This window comes from Molothrus ater, chromosome 3 (genome assembly GCF_012460135.2).
Source record: "Molothrus ater isolate BHLD 08-10-18 breed brown headed cowbird chromosome 3, BPBGC_Mater_1.1, whole genome shotgun sequence".
NCBI lineage: Eukaryota > Metazoa > Chordata > Aves > Passeriformes > Icteridae > Molothrus > Molothrus ater.
The window spans coordinates 92,611,880-92,636,426 of record NC_050480.2 but is presented as its reverse complement, the minus strand read 5'-3'; the positions used below and the strand labels follow the sequence as shown (position 1 = coordinate 92,636,426).

The 24,547-nt window shown below is 40.1% G+C and overlaps 1 protein-coding gene across 5 annotated transcripts; it reads right to left on the bottom strand.

Moving 5' to 3' along the window:
- Positions 1–257: 257 nt before the first annotated feature.
- HMGN3 (high mobility group nucleosomal binding domain 3) lies at positions 258–23,956 on the bottom strand. Of its 5 annotated transcripts, none has more exons than XM_036380537.2 (6): positions 23,775–23,956; positions 9,310–9,360; positions 5,214–5,243; positions 4,518–4,565; positions 2,079–2,192; positions 258–1,570 (listed from the first exon to the last, which is right to left on the bottom strand). In XM_036380537.2, the coding sequence occupies exons 1-6, from the start codon at positions 23,787–23,789 to the stop codon at positions 1,532–1,534; spliced, it is 297 nt and encodes a 98-aa protein (XP_036236430.1). In that variant the 5' UTR covers positions 23,790–23,956; the 3' UTR covers positions 258–1,531. The 5 variants fall into 5 exon arrangements, with proteins under 5 accessions (XP_036236430.1, XP_036236432.1, XP_036236429.1 ...); XM_036380539.1 differs by lacking the exon at positions 23,775–23,956 and adding an exon at positions 23,207–23,331 and having other exon boundaries at positions 2,120–2,189; XM_036380536.1 differs by lacking the exon at positions 23,775–23,956 and adding an exon at positions 23,207–23,328 and having other exon boundaries at positions 2,079–2,189.
- Positions 23,957–24,547: the final 591 nt, after the last annotated feature.

Genomic DNA, 24,547 nt, shown 5'->3' with positions numbered 1-24,547 from the left:
GCATTGATTTAAATTTTCTAACAAAACTAAGTTCATGCTGCAGAGAACAGCCTCCTCTTCTGTGGGTGTAGCAAGCCTATCATAAAAGTGTAAGTGACATTTATATCAATGCAGGTCTTAACTCCTATTCTAGCTAGCAGAGAGAGTTTTGGCAATCAAGCTTCAATTTTCAAGTGTAGATATGCTTGGCTTCTTTTTGGTTTTAATTTAAAAAGGCAACTAGAGACTTCTTCCCAAAGAACGAATAGAACGCCAGGTCAGGCAACAGTCATTTATTTATTGACTTAAACAAGCAAAAGGTATCCTCAGACATAATGGCTACCACTTGAGCAATACAAATCAATGCTACCGAAGAACAGGGAACATCTTTTCTTTCACCCCTCCCATCCCAGAAGTAACAATAGAAACACCAGGACCCCTAGAGAAAAGAGAAGGAGAAAAATCATAAAACGTACTTAGAATGAGCTGCAGAGTTGAAACATGGACACTAAAAAAATCATTAGCTAATCCACCACATCACCACAATTACCTCAAAACCAGCTTTCCTTGTTCCACTTCCACCAGGTACCAAATATATAGCACTGTTTAACAGCGATTTCAATGTATTAACAACTGTCCTCAGCTGAAGAACAGTAATTACTATTTATATTAAATTCGAGGCTACAGATAGAAAGAAAGGTTTCCATAGACTACAGTGCACATTAATGAAAAGAGAGTGGGGAGAAACAAAGCTACTTTTAAATTACTGTACGTCTCTATCAATCAAGCAATTTGTTCTGTACTGATAGCTCACTGAAGACACAATATCCTGTCAGATTATGGCAACTCTACTCACCCTGTGACAGTGTATCTGATGAATGTATCTATGAAGAATTTATCTGTAAATCCCCTAAACTGTAGGCCACTGAAAATCCCAGTTTGCTGCTCCTGTGTGCGTGGTTTTCAATCAGACATCAGCAAAAAAAAGCAAACACACTGCATGCAAAACAACTGTTACTAAATAATTTAGTCTGCCTTGTAACAGTCAAAGATGTGAATACGGCATTCCTCAGATTAAGAGAAAACATTAGGAGTCTTTAGTTTTGCGGGCAAGGAGACCTTTTATTTTAATCCATTAAAAGAACCCAAAATAGTCAGCAGGTGGCCACATCTATCCATGTTTCATTAAAATCACATAAAACCTAAGTACAAAAGCACCACTGATTATTGCTCTAGAAAAACTGCATGAAAAATTCCAATACACACAGTAAAAACATCACCATATGCACAAGACATAATTTCTTAAAGCAAGTGTATGGAATGCTGATCCAATTTTACACATACCTTGCAATATTAAGTTGATATTTATATTACTTGGCAACAATGGGAATTTCTAAAAGCACTGTTATGAGAAGGGAAATGTTCATATACAGTTTAATATGTCAACTATTATAGTCCTAAAAAAATTAGCATTTACAAAATACTTGATAAAAATATCTTTTAAAAGTTGTCCAAGAGGTACATAAAATCAACCCAAAATTTTCATGGTATTTCATTCATTCTTGTCACCTACAGATTCAGTTTTCTGAGCCTGTGGAGAAAAAAAGAAAGAAACTAAATTACTATAGTGAAATGCTATTAGGTACCTAAATACCCAAGCTATCCTTACTCCTTGGATTTCTTACTTGCAACAGCTCCAAACCTGTGTCCATAGGATATCTACACAACCGGAACAGTTACAGTCACACACTTGTCTCAACTCACGGGTCCCAGCTTTTCAAAAGCAATACAAGCCTTACCTGTCAGCTTCCACGGTTCACACTGAAAAGCACCACACTACCACCTGTTCCTATCCACTGCACACATGCTGAATGCTCTACCGCACCCTTAACTTTCACTGTTTCAATCTGCCCTTTTACTGACAGTGTGCTGGGTGGGGCACCTCTGGATGTTGAAACACTAACAGTTGAGCGAGATGAGAATCTGCAATAACATTATGGGCAATAAAAAGAAACATTATGAACATGCTAACAATGTCTGAAAGGCTGAATAATTAGAAAACACTGATTCAATCAGCAGGAGGTATGTGTGGAAAGTACCTCTTCAGCTTTATTTTCACCATTTTCAGATGGTGTAGTACCTTCCTTTGCAGCTTCTTGCTTTTCATCCTTCTTCCCTTTAGCACCTTTGCTGGCCTTTGTTCCAGGTTCCTTCTGACAGAAGATTAAAAACATGGCCATAGACCTTGTATGAGTAGCCAGAACCCTGCATCTTTATCAAAACAACTTTCACATGAACTAAACAACAAGTCTTGGCAAGCTTCATGCGCTAGACTGAAACAGAAAACCATCTAAAGGCTACCTGAAAACTGTAAACCCACATAAGTTACATAGAGACTCAACATTTCTAGAAAATGGTGGTGTCTGCTTCTTTAGTTTTTCTGCTAATTTTTTCAGGGATACAAAACCCTGCCAGACTGCTTTGGTTGGGCTGTTCTATGAGGTATATACAGGATATCTGTGTGAACAAATGCAATTACAGTATATTAAAAGCTTATTCAGCCAAACACAGACACCACACTGTTTGTGTAACTACAGCATCACACTTTCAATTAATATAAAATATTAAATTAGATTTTAAAAATTAAGCTTTTTTGTTGGCTGTTCTTTTGTTACTCTGGTAACATCTGTGATGGTCATTCCATGTCAACGAAAGCACCTGCCAACACACTAGGGAAGCAAACTGATAAAAGTCCATCTGCAGCAACACAAAGCAAAGAATTTATCAAAAGGAATTATTCTAACAGCCACAATTTCATTTTGAGATTTGCTCTTAATTTCTATGCTGAAGTCTACTATGTTTTTTATAAATCCTTTCTCTATGTACTTATTTATGTTTGTGATCTAAAGTTAGCAGAGACATAGGTTAAGCAGCTAAAGTCCAATGGGGTAAAATTTCAATGGTATTGCATTTATTATTTTACATTAGTACTTAAAGTAGTTCTGATTAACACTGGATATCTTCCATGCAATCATTTGCTCCAAATTCTCCATGCAAATGGCAATAATAGCTGTGAACAGGCATATTAATGTCTGCCTTCCTTCATTTACTACCCTTCCCCCTGATGCCCATACAGGAGTGGGACAGTGAGGAGACCAGTAATCCAGTAATCCCAGTTTCAGGGCAGCCTGAATTACTCCTTCCACCCCTCAGCTTCAATGTTACATGGCAGCTTAATTTGGAAGCTTACAGTTGATACAAACACAGTTATAACTCTTCACCTACAAAACAACAAACTAAGGAGTTGACTTAGCAAATTCATAACATCCAAGCTTTTAACAATAAAAAAATATGTGAAATCTGCAGCCTCTTTCATTGTTTACTAGCAAGTTCAGAGTATACACTTGCTGTTTTCTGTTGAGGAGACCAAGATTAACATATTCCTTAAAATGTGATCCAGTTAGGGTTTGGAAAAAAAAAGATAACTGTATTAAAAAGCTACTTACAGTAATATCATAAAGGATTTGAGTCACCCAAAATAAGCTTCAAATGTATCTCACACAACTTAGACTGGGTCCATGACACCAAGCTCATCCCACACATATGTGAAGCTACAGAAGCTGTCACATTCCCTTTTTATTAATACTCTTTTTAAGAGGGGAGAGCAGGATAGACTCAGCACGATTTACTGGTAATTTTATATGATAAATCAAACAGTGTTTAAAGTCAGAGTTTTACTTTACATGTGGACTTTGTATCCTGGCACTTGCCCAACTGAGATGACAATAAAAGGACTTGAAAAATGGAAGTATGAGGAGTGCTAGACGCAGTGTCCAGCGTGGGAGCTTTTTTCCCCCAATAAAGCAATTGCTGTTATTCAACATTCCCCTTAGGCACAAATAAATCTACAGTTTCTGAAGTACATGATTTATATGCAAAAATCCCAAAAAGGTATTTCAAACACTAATAAGATTTTAATTTGACTGTAACTGGCCCAGAAAACCCAAACCATTCAATTTAAATATATTTAATTTCACCTTTAATTATAATTGTGCATTCTCAGCAGCAGCCAGGCTTCAAGAACAGATAAGAGTTTCTCAGTACAAAATGAAGTACTGCACCTCTAGACAAGGAAACAGAATGATACAGAGTAATCTCAAATGCTTTTGTAGAAATTGCTAGGTCTCAGGAAGAGTTTACTCAACCAAGCCTGTACTTTTCAGGAAAGGTGTAGTAAAGGTAAAAATTCTTCTAAAACTAGCAATTCACTACAAACTAACATGGTCTGCATATCAAACAGGCAAGACATTTTCTTTGGGCCAGTAATGAGGCCAGGAAGGGGTGGAACAGAAAGAAAAGAATGATCTAATTTGCGTTTTTCTTCCAGGGAGGGGGGGCAGGGAGCTGCAGAGAGGGCAGGGAAGCCCATGCCTCAAAAAAAAAAAATGCTGTGACTTGACCTGTTTGCAACATAAAGAAGGAGTATACTTGCTAACTATTGGCTAAAACGATGGTAACTAAAAAGAAGGAGTATTTACCTTTGTTGTTTTCCTTGGTTTGGGTTCAGGTTTTGGTGGAGCAGGTTTCTATAAAACATTTTTAGTTGCACAACATGTTAGACACATCACCAGAAGCCAGCCTCCTCCACACCCTGCTTCCCCCCCACCCTACACCTTCCCTTACTTCCTGCTCAATAGTATGCATCTAAAAAAAGTCTGAAAAACCTTACTGCACAAATGCACCTCATCTCTGAACACACCTGTCTGCATTAGCTCACTCATCTAGAACTGAAAGCAACTTGGGGGTCACTCTATGAGTAAAACACTGAGATTAGTAGTAACTATTAAAAAATCCCCCATCAGCTATATTCTAACAGAGAAGAGGAAATAAAACCAAGTACTAGCAGTGGCATCAAATGAAGTCCTTGAAACACAGCTCCTCCTCCTTTCCAGAGAAGTAGCTGCATTTCCACAACTAACATCAGCCTGCAAAATGAAATCAAGTCAATACTGCACCTAACAGACAGTTTTGCACTGAAGTGGGGAAATATATCTTTTGTCAGAACAATCTGAAAACCTGAAACCAAGAAAACAAAGATAACTTCATTTCTAGAGTTCTTAAATATCCCTTGCAAGAATAAAAATTGAATCAAGCAAAATGTAAAGAACTTGTTTGGTCTGAGAAACCATATGTGCTCAGAAAAGAATATACCAGGAGGTACTACACATACTTACAGCTGACAGTCTTGCTGATCGTCTTGTGGGCTACAGGGAAAAAAAAAAAAAAAAGAACATTTTTACAGGCTTACAGGAAAAACTATCCAAAGCAACATAGTATCAGTCATTCCACAGGACAGCATAAAATATGCAGCTATAAAAATATGTGTCTATTGCCAAACACAGTTCACATCTCATCACCTTGGACACTCAAAATTTTAAAGGGACGGAGTGATGTGAAAGTTAGAAATAAAAGTTGTGCAGGAATTATACCATCTAAACTGATGCCTCCTTGGGACTACCTAAAAACAGAAGCCAGACAAAATTAAGGGAGTAAAAGCTGTTATATTTATTGATGGCCTTCAGGTACATTTCAGGCAGATAAAGCCCCCCCAGGGGCTATACCTAAATTTAATGGATGACAGGTCAGGGGTTTTCCTACTTTTATAGGTCTGGTCCATTTGCATATTGGGGGTCAATCTTCCAATTACAGCTTCAGGCAATGAAGTAATTTACTCCAAGTTTGCTCCTTCCCAACTCCTTTTGTTTACATCTCTCCGGGCCTGAGACAGCGAGGTGTCCTTGACATCCAGGCCTAGAGAGGAATTGTTTTGTCTGACAAAAATGGGAAAGTAGTAGCTAACATCCTATATGGAGTTTAGGGTTATACACTAAAGAATTACAGGATTACAAATGTATGGAAAATATAAAAGCTAAAATTCTAAGGCATCAAAAGCTCAACACAGTTTAATACCTTACACACACACACTACTTTTACAACTACTTCTGAGTCCCTTCCTGGTCTGTGAAAGGTTCACAAATCCAGTAAGCTTGACTACCTGTGCAAAGGACTGAACCTTTTTCATACAGACTTAGCATGATGTTTTTAGAATCTAGCAGATGTTACTTGTAATAGTGGGCACAAATCCCATCTGATTAACAGCTGAATAAAGTTAACATCCTTCTCTAGAGGACATCAGAGTGCTAAAATTTCAAAACATGAAACTAAGTCCTTCCACTTCCTCAGTTCTCCACACACTTGCTCAGAGAGTCCAGGTGCACAAAAACAGCTGCAGGATGAGAGAGAGAAATTATTTCTTCTATTTAAACACAAATCTCAAAAGGAAAGACTTGAGCCAGAGATTCTGCTTCTCTCCAGCTTTCTTTATCATTTCAACATATTTTCCTTGTTAGATTTTATTTCATCCTGCTTTTTGTCATAAACTTATTACTGAAATCTTAAAAATACTTGTTAGCTCATTCACAATATTTTTTTATTAATTAAATCAGATTCACCTAGTTATACAGCATGGTTAATAAACTGAGCTGAAGTCTGGTCTACTCATAAAACTAGAATTACACCTGTGGCCAAAATAAAGGGACAACTAAACTGCAACAAATATCCAACATAACTCAGCTTAAAAAGAGAATGAAAAGTACTTCTAATTACATATTAAGCACTTAAGTTGAGCTGAAAAAACATGGCCCGGCACATCCTGCAACAGGAAAAAGCTCTTGTTAATATCTGAAGAATGCTGTAATTTGTGTTCATTGGAGCTATTCAAGAATTCTTAGTGGAAAGCAGTAGTGAATTGTTCAAATCTGCATCCAGCAAAACAGAAGTAAAAAAAAAAACCTAGATATTTTCAGCTATGAAATATTTATGCATCATGAACAGCAAAAAGGTAAACCTCTCTTTTCTTGGCAATTTAACATATCAACCCCTAAAGAAGCAGCCCACCACTATTTTACAACAGGATAAACAAAACATTTCAGTTGGCCAGGTAACCAAAGAACCCTTAACTCAAGGGATCATCTTTTACAAATCTGCTTTCTTAACCAATTATTTCTATCCCTTTAACAGTTAGGAACTGAAATGTTTTGCTAGCATCTACCTTTTAAAGGCCAATATGTTGATTTAGGTAAGTTATAATTCTCTCCCCTACTTCCTGACTTTCTTATGACTTGTTTGCCACAAGAAAGTCAGCATAAACCATAAGGTCTTCAAAAAATGCTTGACAGCTAAATAATTTTAATTCTCATTTGGAGTTTGTATGTATTTCTGTGTTATCTGATTATAAGGAGGGAACTAGAGCCAGGTCAGCAAAGGTCACATTTTCATGAGCTTTGGGAACCTCGGTCCCCTCCAAACAGCTGTACTAACCCAGAAATTAGCAGCTCACCCAAGAGTCTATTTGACACAAGCCCACTAGCAAACATCTATGGAAAGGGTCTATGAAAAGGAGCAGACAGAACAACTCTCTGCGCGCTCCCACTGCAGCAGCTTCTGGCAATCTGAAGTTGCCAGCACTCCAACCTGGATATCATAATCACATCATGTGTTTAAATAGTCCCCAAGGGTTATTTTCTAGACAAATCTGTTTAATAATATAGGACTCATTTACACTTTCAGTTTCCATAACATCCCATGTCAATGAGTTCCATAAGGGGATTATGCACCATGTGGAAAACAAAAAGCAAAATCTTCACCCTCTGCTGTCTCTCCTTATAACTTCTTGCCTCTTACCTCCACTAGATTCCTCTTATTTACTGCTTTCATGAAGAGTAATTCCCTAACTGCCTTTCTTTGTGTTACTAATTATTTTATCACAACTCCATTATTTAAAAGATGAAGAATCCTAGAAAAACTGTGTTGTTTGGTTTTTTTAGTTTGGGTTGTTTACCTTTTTTTAAAGCTGCTGTACATCCCCTATTGTCCCTGTATTTTTATGTAATTTTACTGTACTTGGTATCCTTTTAATTCTATCATGGCCTCTATCAGGAGAGCTTCATTTAGTACTCCCTTATCTGAGAGCACAAAAATTAATCTTGTGGTACACTGATGTTTACTCTCTCCTCTGGCATTTTTTCCTGTGTTCTAGTTGCTTTCTGTTTAGAACTACTGACATTTTCTAGTAACTATTCACTGTGATACTATTCACTGTGATTTTACAATCTCTCCCCCGATTAACAGCTTTGTGACCACCACTGGGTCTTCCCCTCCCCGTCTATTAATTTGCATTTCTCCATATTCAATTTCTTCTGATATTTTATTGCTCAGTTATTTGCCAATGACATGAGAGCCTTCTCAGCCTCTCTCACTTCTGACTACTCTGACAATTATTGCAGACTTCAGGAAACTTTGTAAATTTTTTAGTACCTTTTCTCCTAGAGATCGTTAACAAATATATTCAGCAGCAAAAGCCCAAAAAAAATCCAGTACTCCACTGATAATCTCCTCCTTTATGAAAATTAACTTTCACTCCTCCATTCTCTCCTCATAAGTTTATATGTTAGAAATTCTTAGAAAGATCTTCAAGGCTAGCTAGTTTCTTTAAGATCTTGCTTGGGGAACCTTATGAAAAAGTGCTCTTTACATGGAAGTAAACTATAGCACATGCCATTTGTTTACTTGCTATTTTCCTGATCAAATATGCTCCAAGATTTACAAAGAGAGCAATTAAATACTCCCCCATTCTTCTCAAGGTCCTGGTTTAAGTTTGTCTACCACAAAAGAAGGCAACCTAAGAAAACAAATTCTCATAATTCTTTACCTGTTTTTAAAATTCACATTAAGGGCTATGGCAAACAAACTAGTGAACTTTATTGTAGATACCAAGGTATCACCAGCTGTCTTCTGTAACAGAATGTACTGTGTCCTTTAAACAAATCCAGTCAAAGAAAACACACAAATGTGTCAGCTGCTCCAGTTTAGAGTCTAGTATCTTAATTCAAGACACTCTCCCATCAGTCACTTAAGCTAAGAATAGTTTTGAAGTAGACTGATTGAGGTGTGTGCATTAACCTTCTTCTGCTGACCCACTAGAGACAGAGCAACAGTTCCAGGCAGTAACACACTACACAAAATCCACCAGAGTTTGTCTATGAAAGCACTAAAACTTTCTCAAATTTATTTGGTGTACTAATAAGTTGTATAAATCCTCAGTACACCAAGAAAAAATCAAGCCAGATAGGGTACAAATGTGGTTTACTTATTCCCACTGAAAACAGCTCACCAGAAGTGCCAGAGAAATGCATAATCTTCTGATATACATGACTGAAAAACTCCAATTAAATAATTAGATGCCAAAACAAATTAAATATATATACTTGCCTCTTGTTTAGTTACTTTTGCTGCATCCTTGCCTTCAGCACCCTCTGGAGACTGAAACAAAATATTAAATCAGTGTTTTTATTACAGACTTTAAAGCACACAGACAACAGCAAAACAAAGATTATGGTGAAGACTGACTGCTCTTTCATTTGCAACAACTTAAAGCAGCCTAACAAATCTGCATTTGTATGTACAAGCAGCATTGTACTCAAACCAGACTTGTTACCAAAACCAACTGAGGACTGAGCACCACGTACATACACATCATATCACTCACCACCCCTCAGAGTCCCCATAGCCCATTCACTAAAGCATCCACAGGCTCCAGTGGAAGCTCCATCTCATCAGCTGTTGGTAGCACAACAGTAGGAACTGGAAATCTGAGGTTTGCTCTATGATGGCTTTTGAAATCCCCAAGAAATTTAACACATTTTTTCCCCAAACATGAATTTAACCTGTTATGAGATGCAGTGAGATGAACAAAAAATACATAGCATTACTGAAATGAATTATTTCTTTACCTCCTTTACTCCTTTTTCCTCCCAGCCTCACTCAGCTGGAAGTTTTAAAAGTATCCATACATCCTATCTCACCTCCTCCGTCAGGAGAGCATAAATCAGTAAAATACTGAGATATTGACAGGAAAGCTTGGGACAAACATGCATCTTCTCAAGAACAAAGTATCAACTTGAACGTTGTAAAACTAATCTTGCATAGGTACTAGAGAAAGGTTGGTTAAATTAAAGAAGGTGGGGCAGGTGAAATCAAGCTTCTCTTCTGTTTACAACTCAAGATGTGTAACTTCACATTTTGCAAACATTTGTGTTTCTAGGCAGGAGCAAGCAGTTCTTGGATAAAAAGCAAGCAGCAGCAGTTAGAGGAGAACTACCAGAATGGCACATTTCAAAAAGGCATTTTACAGGCAGCAGAGAAGGCAATTTGGTTGTTGTTTCTTTTACAATCAGTAAGGAAGCAGGCTAGTTATCTTTTCCCTTTTCTTTCCATTTCAATCTTAATTCAAACTTCCTCACAGATTTTGACAAGATGTCTGGGAGTTAGAGAGCTGTGGTTTGGAGCACAGAAAATGCCCGGCTCATTTGCAGCAGTTGACCGGTGCCTTCTCCTGGCATGGGGCTCTAACATACTTAGAGAAAGACATCCCCCCACCAGGAATAAAACGTGCCTTTGTTACTGTGCACTCTCCCGACAGAAAGGAAGCATGCCACAAGAGCAGCTGCTTCAAAAAAAAAGCCGAGGACTGATCATGCAAGTAGCTTGAAAACAGCAGGAAGTTAAGCAGCATCGCGCAGCGTAGAGCAACTCAGAATAGCAACAGGCAGGCATCCAAAATGGAGCCTGACTGCTCCCTATGCAACTGCAGCCTCGCCAGTCACCTGCAGGATCATTTCAGCCTTGCATTTCTAAAAGTCTTTCAGTCTGGTTACCAAGGAGTTACTACAGCTTGATGTTGTGACACTGGGAGCATCAGAAGTGAGAAAGAAAACAAAAACAAGCTATTCCATTATTCCCGTCAGAAACAAAGTCCTGCGTTCTACAACTTTGCTTTTTGACTCACAATACAGGATATGCTCTGGGTAGAGCTTTTCTGTTGTCCATGATGTTATGAAACATCATAAGATGTTTCTCCCATTTGAATTTTCCTAATTCTAACAAACTTGTGCTGCACCCTTCCTCCAAGAGGGAACTCAAATAGCATCCTTCCTGTCCTGGGCAGAACCTACTTATATGGAAGTTCTCTGAGATTTTATAATCTTTTCCTAGCAGTGGTCAAGAGACTTCAGATGTACAGGGGTAAGGACAGAAAGATGGCATAATCCATTTCCTTTGGAAGCCAAGACAAAAAACTCTTCATAAGCTAAACGAAGTTGACTGACACTCCACAATCAGGCTGGTTTACTCTGCTTCACTTTTAGGAATCATAGAGCTTTGAGAGAGGGCTAAACTATCCCAAGATGGCACTGCCACATGCCAATAGCCTTGCAGGAATTGCACAAGGGCTAACTCTCCACCTGCAACACTGCACAGTTAACACAGTAATTTACCCCATTCTCTTTAACACTTACAAAAGAGGATTCTCCCATATTTCTGTCAGACAGGGCAGTCTGATTTCAGATGCCAATACTACTGCTAGAAAACAGATCAAAAAAACTGCTCATGAGGCTAACCACAGGGGGAAAAAATCATATTAAAAGACTCTTAATGCAACCACAACCTCTGTATACTAACTACTGTGATATATTACATAACATACTTCAATTAAGTTAGATAATTAATGAGCCCAGCATTGGGCTCTCGCAGCCATCCCAAGTTAGAAAATCCAACAGCAATTCTGAAGGCCACATAACTTTTCTCCACGGAGAATAATAGTAATTTCAGAGGTGTGAACAAGCAGCAAGGGGTTCTGACATGCTCTCATTTCCATTTCCTGCTCCCTCCTCTCTGCAATCTCTGCAAGTCCAGGCCTTTGGTGGCTGGGCTCTTCCTCCCAGCCCCGGCTCCCCACTACGCTGGCAGAGCTGTGCAGGAGGCCATGTAATGGGTAAGGTCATTGATCCAGCTGAAAAATAGCCTGCTGCTTAAACAAATGCATAAATATTATAATATATAGACAAATTATAAATATATAGTCTTCCCTGCTCCAGCAGAATCATTTTACTGCACAGCTGCACAAACAATTGAGCCAGTACAACGGACAAGAAGAATGCAGTGGCACGGGCAGCTGCAGGCAGCCTGGGACTCCATCTATTCTGTGTATTGCAGCTGATAGACACACCAAAAAAAATACATGTCAGATATAGCTACAATGTACTTGTTAAAAGAGGAACAGAAACTTATTTTCCCCCTCTATGAGTTCTGATGAGTCCCAGCTGATGTGGTTCTTCATACCAGTTTTTGCAATACTTTCTCCTCTCCCCAGGGAAAGAGAGATTTATACACAAATGGATTTGAGCCAAGCATAGTTCCCAAAGAACTTGGCATGCCACAAGCAGAGACTGTCTGCACTCCTATCTGGAGTCATAGGACTTTTATGTAGATACCACCAAAACCTTTCTCCCTTAACTCTTCCACAGGAACCCTTCCCCCATTTTTTGTCCTAGTGACAAACTACTGAAGAACCTCTAGTTTCAAAGCAACAAAATGTACTAAGTAACCCCTCCTCTTGGCACATTTTTCTTCATGACCTAATGCAATGGCTCACCATATTTCACATGACACCCCAGCCACATTAAAATGCACCCTGGATACTGTGTTGTACATCCTAAACTAGTCAGGAGCAGGAATACCCACACTGCAAGTTTTGTGCTGCAAAATCCAAGACCAATACAAGCCCTAAACCACTTGACAAGGGCAGCACTCCAGCCTCAGTAATTCTTCAGTTGTACTCCATCATATGTCTCTATTATCTTTATAAAGCAGTCCCTATAGGCCTGCTGTCTGTGATACTGTATGGATGCCTATAAGAGACAAAACATAAAAAAAGCAAATAAGACAACAGTGATTTTTTTTTTTTCCTCATGGAGGTACACACAAGGAAAGAAGATGACTGGCCATCTCTAAATATGTCTAAATATGCTTTTGACATTTGAACTACAAGCAAGTTTTCAGTTCAGATGACCACACATTGTGTCACATCTCCATTAGCACTAAATATTGGCAATAAGATTGCAACTTGAGCTGCAGCTAAGCTTTGCAAGATCTGTCACAGCTGCATAACTCTCAAACCTTAAGACTGTCTATCAGCAATTGGCTTTTATTTTTCCACTTGCTTTTACCCCAGCTATTTTTAAGAGCAATCTAGAAAATTATTTTGAGTGGATTGGAAAAAACAAAGGGATATTAATAGATGGTAGAGAATGCTAAAAAACCCCTGAAGGAATATTAACATTGAGTTTATTTGTATACACAGCTCTTTCACCAGCTGTGAAGTATACATAATAAGAACCAGTGTTTTCACACACCAAAGCAATACTGCAGTATCTGCAATGCCATCATCATTACAGAACTGTTAGGTTGAAAAGAGAAAACTAGATAACTGTTTTAAGTAAACATTTAATAGAAAATACAGGTCAATTTCCTGTTTTTACTGTTCTTGAGGCAAGGCTACTTGGTACAGATGCACCACAAAACATACAGCTTCATTTTTTTAAACCAAAACCCTGAAATATAAGCAGTATATAATGAGAGTAGAGTAATCCAAAGCAGTGAAGCCGATGATGACTTTTGAGCAATCCAAAGATATGCATTTGAAATTGCAATGTCCAGCTTCTGGATGAATATTTTGTTTGCACTATTATGAATGGATTTATTATAAAGAAGTACATTAAAAAGCCTGAAAAATGAGAATACAAGTAGGTGAGAAGCAACAGTCAGTAGAAGGTCGGTATAAAATTAAATAGATGGTTCATTCTCTGAAGGATTTTATTACAAGCCGAAACTCAACACCTTGGCTCTGATGGGAGAGAAATTAGTCCTTTCATACCCCCATGAAAACAAAACAAACAAAAAAAGCAGATGCAAATTTCATTCTAACTGTCATATTAAGAAATTAGAAAGGCAGAAAGCCTTAACTGTCCTAGCACATGAGCATTCTGAATAGCACTTTTTCCCTTCTTTGCAAGCTGTTTGGTTCAGCCACATCTTGATACACTGCCTGCAAGGGGATTTGCCCATAGATTTCCTGGCTCACTCTTGCAGCTGCAATTTCCATGATGTAATGCTTTTGGTCGTTCCTCCTACAATTTTTTTTCACCAACCAAAATAAGGTGAAAGCTTGAAAAAGAAAAAAAAAACAAAAAAACACATTGCAAGAGGAGCAAACGTATCAAGTCTGAAGTCTTTTTCAGGGTTTATTGCACTCTTTCCCTAAAATTTTTCTACTCCTCATTTGTTTTTAACTATGCATTAGACTAAATTCAATGCCATGAATGATTTCCCCATACATGCTATATCTTCTCATTATTTATCCTCAGAGCAGCTCTGAGTTTTTAGCTAGTTCATAAATGTAATTAAAATGTTATTTATTTCTTGGTTTAGATCAATGAAGACTACATATTGACTAATTTAACACCAACCAACTCCTGCAATACCCTCCTAACTATTGTTCCCTCATTTAGCTCCTCCAGCATCTTATCATTAACCTTTGTTTACAACTACTTCTTTGATCTGTTTTCAGTGGATAGAACAGTGCTCACTGCCAAGCCAATGTGAATTAGCTTTGCAAGTAAAATTAATTCCCCCTAATAAATGCTTTAAGAAATCAGGTAGTCTTCACATGACACAGCTTCATTTCTTTTTCCTACCAAAAGTCTGATCCTGGATGAGGAAAAAACTATGCATGCTGCTACTCAAAAAAAAAAAAAAAAAAAAAATTCTGCCAGAACCACAAGGGAAGTACAGCATAAAACTGTTTAGTGGCAGACTGGATTTTTTAAATACTTATCCAAAATTATATCTGTCTTGCTCTCTTCCAAGAAATGAGGTTGGGTTTTCTTGTATAGCCATGTAAATAAGTCTTTCACAAAAACCCTCAAAACAAACAAAACCAACTACACAAAACCCCATGCTGTTTAAGTATTTAATCTTTAAGTATATAATATTTTAATATTTTTGTTAATAATTATTACAATATTATAAAATGTCATTTTTAGAATTTAAATCCCTCCATTTTACATCTATTAAGAGGAGAACACCTAATTTTCTAATTCTTTGGGGGAGAATGTCAAGATCATAAAGCTCCGAAAAGATGAATGGTACTTAAACCTTTAAATTTAAAGACAAGCGTTAATATCCCTTGTATTAATATGCTAATTATATGTTAATTGGCAAAAATCAGGGGAAATATTTCCTGATCAAGGTTTCCACTCCTGCTTAAAGATTTGACCCAAGCAGAGTCACTTGTTGACATGCAATGCATTTTCAAAGAATATACAAGAAAATAAGAATACAAAAAGGCTGGCCATAAATAAAATCAGTAGATGCAGAAAATGCATTTTATTAAATTCCTTAATTCTTAATTTTTAAGACAGGTGATTTTTGTGAGCTTTATATGCTTCCAGACAAGACAGCAAATCAAATTAGAACTGAGGTATTTTCAGATAACCAAAAACAGACAGAATAAGTGCTTTTCCAGAAGAGGAAATTCCTTCATTGTAGATTGAGGTTCTATTCCCACTGAAAAGAGGGTCAAAGACTGACAAATATAATTGAAAATGCATTGCATTTTTGCAAAATTCATTTTGAAAACACATTGCATATTTGATAGGACATTTTTAAAAATTTCACAACTGGTTTGGCTTTTATTTTTCCTTCCAATTTTCTCCTCCCTGGAGTCAGTTTTTGAACATGACATCTACCTACGGCAAAGTGAAAAAGTAAGAGCAGTTTTTAGAGGCTCAGACTTAAAAAAAATATATGGCATTGTAATTTAAAATTAGACACACAGTTCACTTTTCAGACAGTGAAGTAATCAGCTGCATTTTGAAAAATACAGATCAGCCATGGGAGCAGAGAGCACCAAGCATTTGAAATTGTTCAGCTACACCTGAACACCAGATGTGAAAATTCAGCTAGGTAGTGAGTAGATTCTTGTCTCTATATTCGCTTAACCATTTTACTGCCACCATAAAATAAAAAGGCAGATTAAAAAAAAAAAAAGATGGATGAAATCCAGTCCCTAATATTACTTCCCTAACTTTCAAAGCTGATGACAGTTCTGCAAGCGGGATGAAGCTGCTGAATTCATCCAAGTCTACATATAGAGGCAATTTTTTAAACCTTCAAGATTATGTTCCAAAATCTGTATTTAAATAGAACTGATCAGATTTGCAAAGTAAAACTAGCACACAGTACTTCTGAAAAAAATTATCTAAAAATAGAAATTACATTTAGATAATTACTTTCAATAACAACTGTTTCCCTAAAATAGCCACCTCTGACAAACAAAAATACTGTGAAGGACTGAAAAGAGGGGTTTAATTCCTCTTCTACCAGAGGACATTACAGTGACAAAACCCACAATAATCTAGAAAAAGGACCTTTTTTGTTGTTGCTTCAGCTAACTGGTACTACAGGACATCAAACCTCTGAGCTGATGATAGCAAGTACCAAAACCACAACTGGTACAAAGCCTTAGATACACCCATCTCTCACGTCCCAGTAATAATTACAGCTGTGGTTAAAAGCAGTATTGCTCTACTACAACAGCCAGAGTGAAGAGCTTCACAGGCAACCAAAATGCAGCTTCAAGAGAAGAATAAATTAAAATGTCTCCAAGTGGGCACAGGTGGGATAAGGAAGAAATGATGCCAAAGAGATAAAGGATGATTTCCTTCTCCAAACAGACCACTGACACATCTCAACTCTGCTTGAGAGGAGCAAAACACCGCAGAGGTAAAAATGTCCTTAGATCTTCATTTGCAATAATGGAAGCTACTATTAATTCAGGTAGCAGTAGGTCAATGGAGAAAGCTAAATATGAGTAAACATACCAACAGTCCTGACAAAGCTGGCAGTGATGGGAGCATACACAGTTCTTTTCTGCAGACATATTTCAATGTTCTTAGGGAACACAGCATTTTTCATTTGCAGCTTTCACTGTTACCAAGAACACCCACTCTTTACTATTGGAAGACAGGAGCTGTATCTCCAAAAACTGGTAACTTCCAAAGACACCAATGGGGTAAAAACTCACAAAATAAAAACCAAGCCTGATGCCTCCTCTCTCTGGTGCTACAAGGGTACAATTTGAGCACTGAGTTGCTCTAATTATTCTAATAAATTAAAGGATACTCCTCTAGAAACTCTGAGTTAGGGACAATCAAATCAAAGATGAATGCCTGGCTGCTGCTAAGAATTCTGCCCTTCCCCACCTAATCATTCCTGCCAATTTCAGCTTAATTCTTTGTGTCATGGTATGGGAAACTAGATCAGCAGTCAGGTCTGCCCAAAAACTACCTCAAACAAATATGATATCCCACAGGTTAAATCAGAATAAGGACAGGAACGGGCATCTGGATTTTCTGCTTCTGGCCTGTTTATATCCGCTTGAAGTATCTGTTGAACTGCTGTTGAAACTGTGAAGTCCCACACTGCCAATTTTGCTGACAATAAAATTGGTATAAGACCATACCTCTTTCCTGCATGCAGCCAGCTGCTCATTGCCAGCCTACTGCTTCCTAGCAGGTTACCACACATTCATTGTGCCACTGTGCACCATCTCTAACTTGGATCAGTACAATGACCCAGAAGTAAAAAAAAAAAATCCAAATAATCCAACCTGTTCAGCAGACAAGCCTTAAGAATCATGGCCTGAAATTCCAGCATATTGAATCCATTTTGGCCTGAAAGGCCATTCCAGCATATTGAATCCATTTTGGCTACTGGACCATGGAATAAATCACAGTGCTAGCTTAGTGCAGGTAAAGAATGGGAAGTAGATGGTGGCCATGATCATACCAAGCGCTAACTTCCAAGAAAAATCTCTGGAGTTGGTTTACCTACACTCTAGGCAAAAGACAATGTCACAATCCTGTCAAGCAAGATTCATACAGCTTCTCTGAAGGAATGATACATCTTGGAACACACCATTCCTATACACGGCTACTGTTTGGGTATAAAACAGAAGAGAAAGTGAAGTTTTCCAAGCAGCACAAAAGAAAAGCAACCTTAAACTAAATAATGCATAGTTATAGTCTACTTACATGTATAACTACATTCCATTTACACACAGGGCTTTTTTATTTTTTAAACTTAACAATACTGATACTCTAGCACACAAAAGAACATTGCCCATATCTGAGTGTTGAACTATCATATACAGAAAGATTACATGCACCTAGTCAATTTTGAAGTTGATGACTTACAAAGAGTTGATGACTTACAAAGATTGTACTACTATGCTTTATGTGCCCAAGAAGCATGGGAAATAATTTTTAATTGACAATTCAGTGAAAACCTTGGAATTTTTAGGTTGCCCATTAAGTCCAATGGTATTCTAGTGTAGTCTAAGAAGAAAATTTATATACATTGCCATCAATTGCTAATAAATGAGTCAGATCTTTACAGACTGGTATAAAATTATCAGAAATGTTTTAGATCATTAAATCCTTCGTCAATGACCTTCTAATCTCCATAACTGAATAACAACAACAATAATAATAGCTAAGATTACATAATTAGCTCTAAGTTAGAAAGTCTCTAATATAAAACATCAAAAAATATTTGCTGCATGTATTTAATAGTCCTGTAAACTTCATTTACTGCAATGTGCCATAGCAGCATTGCTCAAGCATGTTTTTCTTCAGTGCCACTGAACACTGCTACATTGCTTTGTATCCAAGCATTTCACGAGCAGATAAAAATTTTTGATCTTTTCTGCTTAGTTTTTCTATGAAAGATGTAGATCCTTTGAGTCAGTCTGGTCAACTGATTTTGTTGGCCTCCTTGAAGTAGGCCAACTAGGCAGTTTTCAATTGCTTTTAAACACCTCAAGGTTTAAAATTCTGCAATAGTTACAAATCCAGTAAAATTTCTAAAATTGTTAGTGGCAAAACATCCATCTCCCTTCTACTACAAGGCTCCTGCAATCTTTAAGATGCTCTGGCACATCTATTTTGCTTGTCTTGCTTGAATTTAAAGTTCATCTCTGCATAGCAATCATTTTACCTGTCCCTGCAAGGCATGCTGAAGGTGGAAGTCCACCTGAGGACTCTGCTGACACATTAGACAGAAATTTGTCAAAGTCAGGAGCATGTCAGTGACAGATGCAAAGAAGGGCATCTTCTGCTGCTTAGCCTGTTTTTCAGTAGTTACTGAATGGTCCAGGAGTCACCCACCAGAAAATGTGGAAAGAGAAACTACCTTTTTCAGAGCTCTGACCTTTGCTTTTAGTTCTCATGGACTGGGAGAAAGAAGAAAGCAGTCAGCACGAAGACAGAGTGAATCCAAGTTAAAATCTGGAGAAAGAAGTGGACAGAATAGGAGTGGAGAGAGGGCAGCAGCCAAGACATCTGGATCTGGTACTGACTCCTTTTTCCTTTCTATTCTATAATCACCTACAGACTGTGAAATGAAATCCAGAACCTCCCCCATTTCTATGTCTCACAGAGACTCCCTTGTGTTCTAGGATAAACTAAAGAGCAGCTTGGCTACAGAGAAAGAGCTTCCAGCCCCGGTGTTGAAACAATTTATTGGGAAGATGCAGGTTCCCACAACATCACTGGAGCTTCTTTCCTGTCAAACAGCTCCAAAATGAAGAGACCCTTTGAAAAAAATCCACTGTGTTACATATAGTATATCACATTGATGCAGACTGAATCACAGCTGAAGTATCAGAACATGGAAAGGGATGTGAAATGGAGCTGCTTACAACTTGAGTATACTTCATACTGCTGCACCATGAACATAAACTCAGGTCCTAATATGCTTTGCACAAACCTAGACTTCATTCCACAGACCAAAGAGCAACAGGAAGATCATTCAGAGATAAAGCAAAAAAGAGCTGTCACCAGCAAGACCTCAGCTTCATTACCTAATTGTCTGATCACATACAAGTTGCTCCAACAAAATTTTAGAGAACTGGTTACTATTGCAAGTTCCTCAGTTTCTATGTACACAGCACAAAGCAAGAAAATAAATTTGGCAAAGTAACAACAAATGTGCCACTCAAAAGTGCAGGAGGTGCTTATTAGTGGGAATAAAATGCCAGGACAGACATCTTAACCTGAGAATTCAAGATAAAGGGACCATTCCAACAACTAAGCAATTTATTTCTGTGCCTCATTTCCCCTATTGGTGGATAAATATGGTTGATACTCTCTTTGAATATTCATGACATTTCAGAAATAAAATCTTAAAACACATAGAAGAATTTCACAAAGAGAACTCGGTTTAGGTCGACAAAAAAAAGCATAAGAAGAATTTAGCAGCTCTGGGTTAGTACCTGTAAGAACATGCATTTAACCCCAAAGGTTAGAAAATACATTGATTAGATACCTGTCTGGCAAAATAATCAGTAAGGGTCTCACAAAAAAATCACGTGATCGTGTAACTAAATGCACTACGATAGGACAACAATGTGGTCCCTTCTGACTTCTGCTAAAGAAGCTGCATTACAAGCAAAATACTCAGCAGGCTTGTTTTTCAGCAGTAAATATAACCAAGTACCTTTGACTTTAAAAAAAGTGAATTTGCATAGTGGAACAGGAACCTGTCCCAGATGGTCTCTGCTGTATCTTCACAGCATCAACTGTACTGCAGAAACTACATTCCTGACTACAAGGAGCCAACAAATAGCAAACTGAAATGGCTAATTAGACCACAATATTTTTTATTTTATTTGAAAAAATAATATTCAAAGATGGCAAATGATAAAAAAAAAGAGATGACTTAGGTTGCACTTAGTCCTTATATCTGATCCAACTCCAAGTGTTTTCAAAACAACAAGTGAGATGCAGGTGGTATTGCATAGATTCAGATATTCAGATTAAAGAACAAGTTGGGTCATTTTGGAGTGCAATCCCCACTAAATGACAGGCTCCCCATCCAATACTGGACAAGTCATCACCTGACCTATTAATGTCCCTTAGGCATGATGCACATTCAGGAGAAGTGTCATTCATCTTGATGTCTGCTTATGCACTTGTATGTGACCATACCACGATTCTCCTCATCATCAGGTACAGAATGGCTCTTCATCCTTTTATGGATAACACGGAGATATTTTCACTGGGGCTGCTTCAAGGTCAAGGAGTTTGTCAATATGACCCAAGAGCTAATTCCACAAAGAAAAGTGAAGAGCAAAACAGCCCAAGCCATTTCAAGGCCTTCTTTCTAGCAATACCACAACAAGCATTCTGGTTGATCCCAGGCATGCCATTCTTCTTAAGAGAGGCCAAGTTCACACCACAGCATGTTATTACAACAGATGAAGGGTACAGAAATCTGACAGGAGCAGTCCAGAGTTCAACCCCTTTTTGCTTTAGCACAGTATTTAACACCATCTCAACACAGAGTATGTTCTTCCTTTTCTCTGTGACCCTCAAGCAATGAGTAATGATACCCTGATATCCTATGCCACAGCCCTCTAGAGAAGGGGAGACAGCTTACACTTTTTTGTTCATAATATTCATAATGAACATAGGGCCAGGGACTTAGCAAGTGACTTGAGTTTACACAGAGATGAAAAGAAAAGCAAACAAAAAAGAACCAGCCAGCTTAGATAACTAAATACACAAAAATAGATACAGGTGGATTTAAGCACTTTCTGCAATATTATTTATTTACCTACCCTTGTAACAGTGAAAATTTCTCATTTTGACTTTTGATGTTTATTTCCTTACAAAATCTTCCCCATTAGAAGCCTTAGAAATTTTAAGAGAAGAACTGACTATTAGTTGTATGTGATGGTTTTGTCTCCATGTCAAAATTGGCTGGTGTAATTATTCAGTTACTGCTGCATCACCAACTTCTCACCCTGTGGATGTTATTGTAGAATAAAACTGACTATTGTAAAATACTACAATTACACTTTTCTTAAAAAGCAAAGCCATTAATCACACACTTTCCCTGGAACCAGTGCTTCCAAAAACTACACTTTGTATATAATCTTTAAATGTAAACCTTTACCAATACAATGCTAACCAAAATAAAATTTACTATGCTGTCAAAACTCATCTCCATTGCTCTCATCCCATATATAATCTTTTTATTACTTATTTTAAATAATCTTCTAGAAATGAGAAATTTTCTTATGGACTTACTACTGAAAGGTAGTTTCCCTTAATAAACATTTCACAACAGACCACAAAAACCTACAGGAGTATCTTTACCCACACTTAGGACAACGTGAAACATCTGCAGTATAAGAATGCAGAAGAGCAAAGTAAACAAGGTAGGAAGTTCACAAGGTTTCAAAAGATGGGGGGGTCCTATGGACACAAGATTATTTTCTAGTTTCTCCTGGCGACAAGCAAGAGCACTAAAAGCACAGAAGCACATGAGGGTGCAATGACAGAAGAGCAAGTGGAAAAAAGGCCCATCATACACTGACTTCAAGCCCAGTTATTCCAACCAACCCCACAGTTGTATCCATTTTCAGAACCAGAACGAGACCCTCAACTACAAATTAAATAATTCAGTAGCATACTTGACAATTTGACATTTTGATACCTCCCATAAGGAATAAGCAAAGGACAGGCAAACACCAAGTTACCTAGAAGGCATCATCTACCTCTAACTTAATTAAAACAGATTTCAGCCCCTGCCCAGAAATGGTGTATTAGGAGGTCACAGGTGACATTCGGGAAAAACACTAATTGCCTTGCCTCTGTTGACCTAGTTAAAATTAAAGGACTGCAGCTATAATTTTTTTGTCATTGCATGTATTAGTGTCGAGTCTCTCGTTACACTCTGTTAGCGCCCAGGAAGACAGGCGGCAAGTTCTCGACGAGGATCTCCGCAGCAGAGCCTCCCTGTGCCGCCCACCCCCGGGGCCCTGCAGGGGTGGAGGGGGCCGGCCGCCACCCTCCGGGCTCAGCCGCCTTCTGCCAGCGCCGAGCGCTCCCGGCGGCCGCGCAGCCCCGGCTCCGCTGCCAGCGGGCACGGCAGGCACGGAAAAACCCCCACAACACCGAGCCCGGCCGCTCGAGGGCCGCCCAAGTTTCTCTCTCTGGGGGAAGGCGGTCTCACGGCCGGCTCCCTCCCGAGGAGCAGGCTGCCCGCCCCGAGGTGCCCGGAGAGCAGGACTCGGCCGGCGGCCGGGCCCCCTCAGCCCCTCACGGCTCCCCCGGCGCGGCGGGGGCCGCGGGCGCTCCCTCGGCAGGCGCCGCCCCCCGCCCCCGGGGGCCCTGCCCGGATGGGCGCCGGAGTTGGTACATACGGGTCTGCCGCGGGAGGCGAGGAGAAGGGTGTAGTTTGTTTTAAACATGGCTTGCCTCTCCCCTCCTCCCTTTTACTCGGAGCCATCGCTCCGGCGCGGCGGGAAGCGGCGGCGGCGGGATCCGGCCGCCCCGGGGGGGGCTGCCTCCTCCCCGCCGCGGCGCCGGAGTTTGCGAGCAGGAAACTCCTCCCGCGGGGGCCAGGGGCGAAGCCGCAGCTGCTGCAGCGCTTCTCCCCGGCGGCGGCGGAGGAGGAGGAAGGTGGGGGCTGGAGTTGTGATAGCGACTTCACCCCCCGGGGAGCGGGGCGACACCGCCCCGCGCGGCACCGGGAAAGTAAACAGGCGGCGGGGAGCGGCGGGGCGGGGTGTGAGGGGGCTTGCAACAGGCAGCAAAATGCCCGGGCTCGGCAGCCATCCGCGAAGCCCAGCACGGAGCGGCGGCGGGAGAGCGCCAGGGGAGCAGCGGGCGGCCCCGGCCCCTGAGGCGCGTTTCACCCGCCGGCCGCCGCTCGGCCCCCCCGACCCCACCCGGGGAGGCAGGACCCGCCGCACACCCGGGGCGCCTCACCTTTCTCTTCGGCATAATGTCCCTGCTCTGGGCCGCCAAAGTAAAGCGACCGAAAGAAGCTCCGGCAGAAGCGCGGGATCCGCCCGGCGGTGGCGGCGGTGGCGGCGGCGACACCGGCGTGGCTGGTGCCCGCAGCTGTGCCCGCGCCCGGTGCCCGCCGCGCCGCCCCGCCGCCCCCGGCGCCCCGGCAGCCCCCGCCGCCAGCGCCCGCCTCGCCGACGGGGCGGGCGGAGCGGGGCGGCCGCGGCTCCCGATTGGCTCCCCCGGCGGCGCCGCGCCCCCCGCCCCGGCGGCAGCGGCTAATCACGGGCCCGGGATGCTCCATCAGCCGTCGGGAAGGCGAACCAGGCGGAGGTCTGGGCGCGTCGGGAAAGTTGCGTGCGGTAAGCGGCGAACGAGGAACAGCAACCGCTCGTAAACCTCTGCAGTGGTCCTTGCACAGGTGCATTATTTCAGCCTGCCTAAATTTACATTCGTCTTCTCCTCTCGCTAGGTTCTGGTTTCCCCTCCTCGACTGAAATCAGCCGCAGTCTTTCTCCATCGCTACTGTTCAGCCTTTCTCAACCTGGGGATTTGTTTTGCCGTGTACATCCATTCGTGCTCCAGATGCAAGCATGCTGTTGTATCAGGTCTCCTCATTATATTGCCCAGCTAAATTACTAGTAAGACAAACCAGTGCCACTGAGAAAAACACTCCATTACAAGGTGGGGTAATCAATGCTTTATCTGAAGTTCAAATGCGACCTACCCTTTTTTTCTTTTAGTTTTAACGA

Excerpts from the sequence above, each read along its gene's own strand:
- HMGN3 (XM_036380535.2), bottom strand. The coding sequence starts at position 23,254 with ATGTTTAAAACAAACTACACCCTTCTCCTCGCCTCCCGCGGCAGACCC. Across the intron at positions 4,566-5,213 it reads GATCAGCAAGACTGTCAGCT|AAACCTGCTCCACCAAAACC; the intron begins GTAAGTATGTGT and ends AATGTTTTATAG. Across the intron at positions 2,193-4,517 it reads AACCAAGGAAAACAACAAAG|AAGGAACCTGGAACAAAGGC; the intron begins GTAAATACTCCT and ends ATCTTCTGTCAG.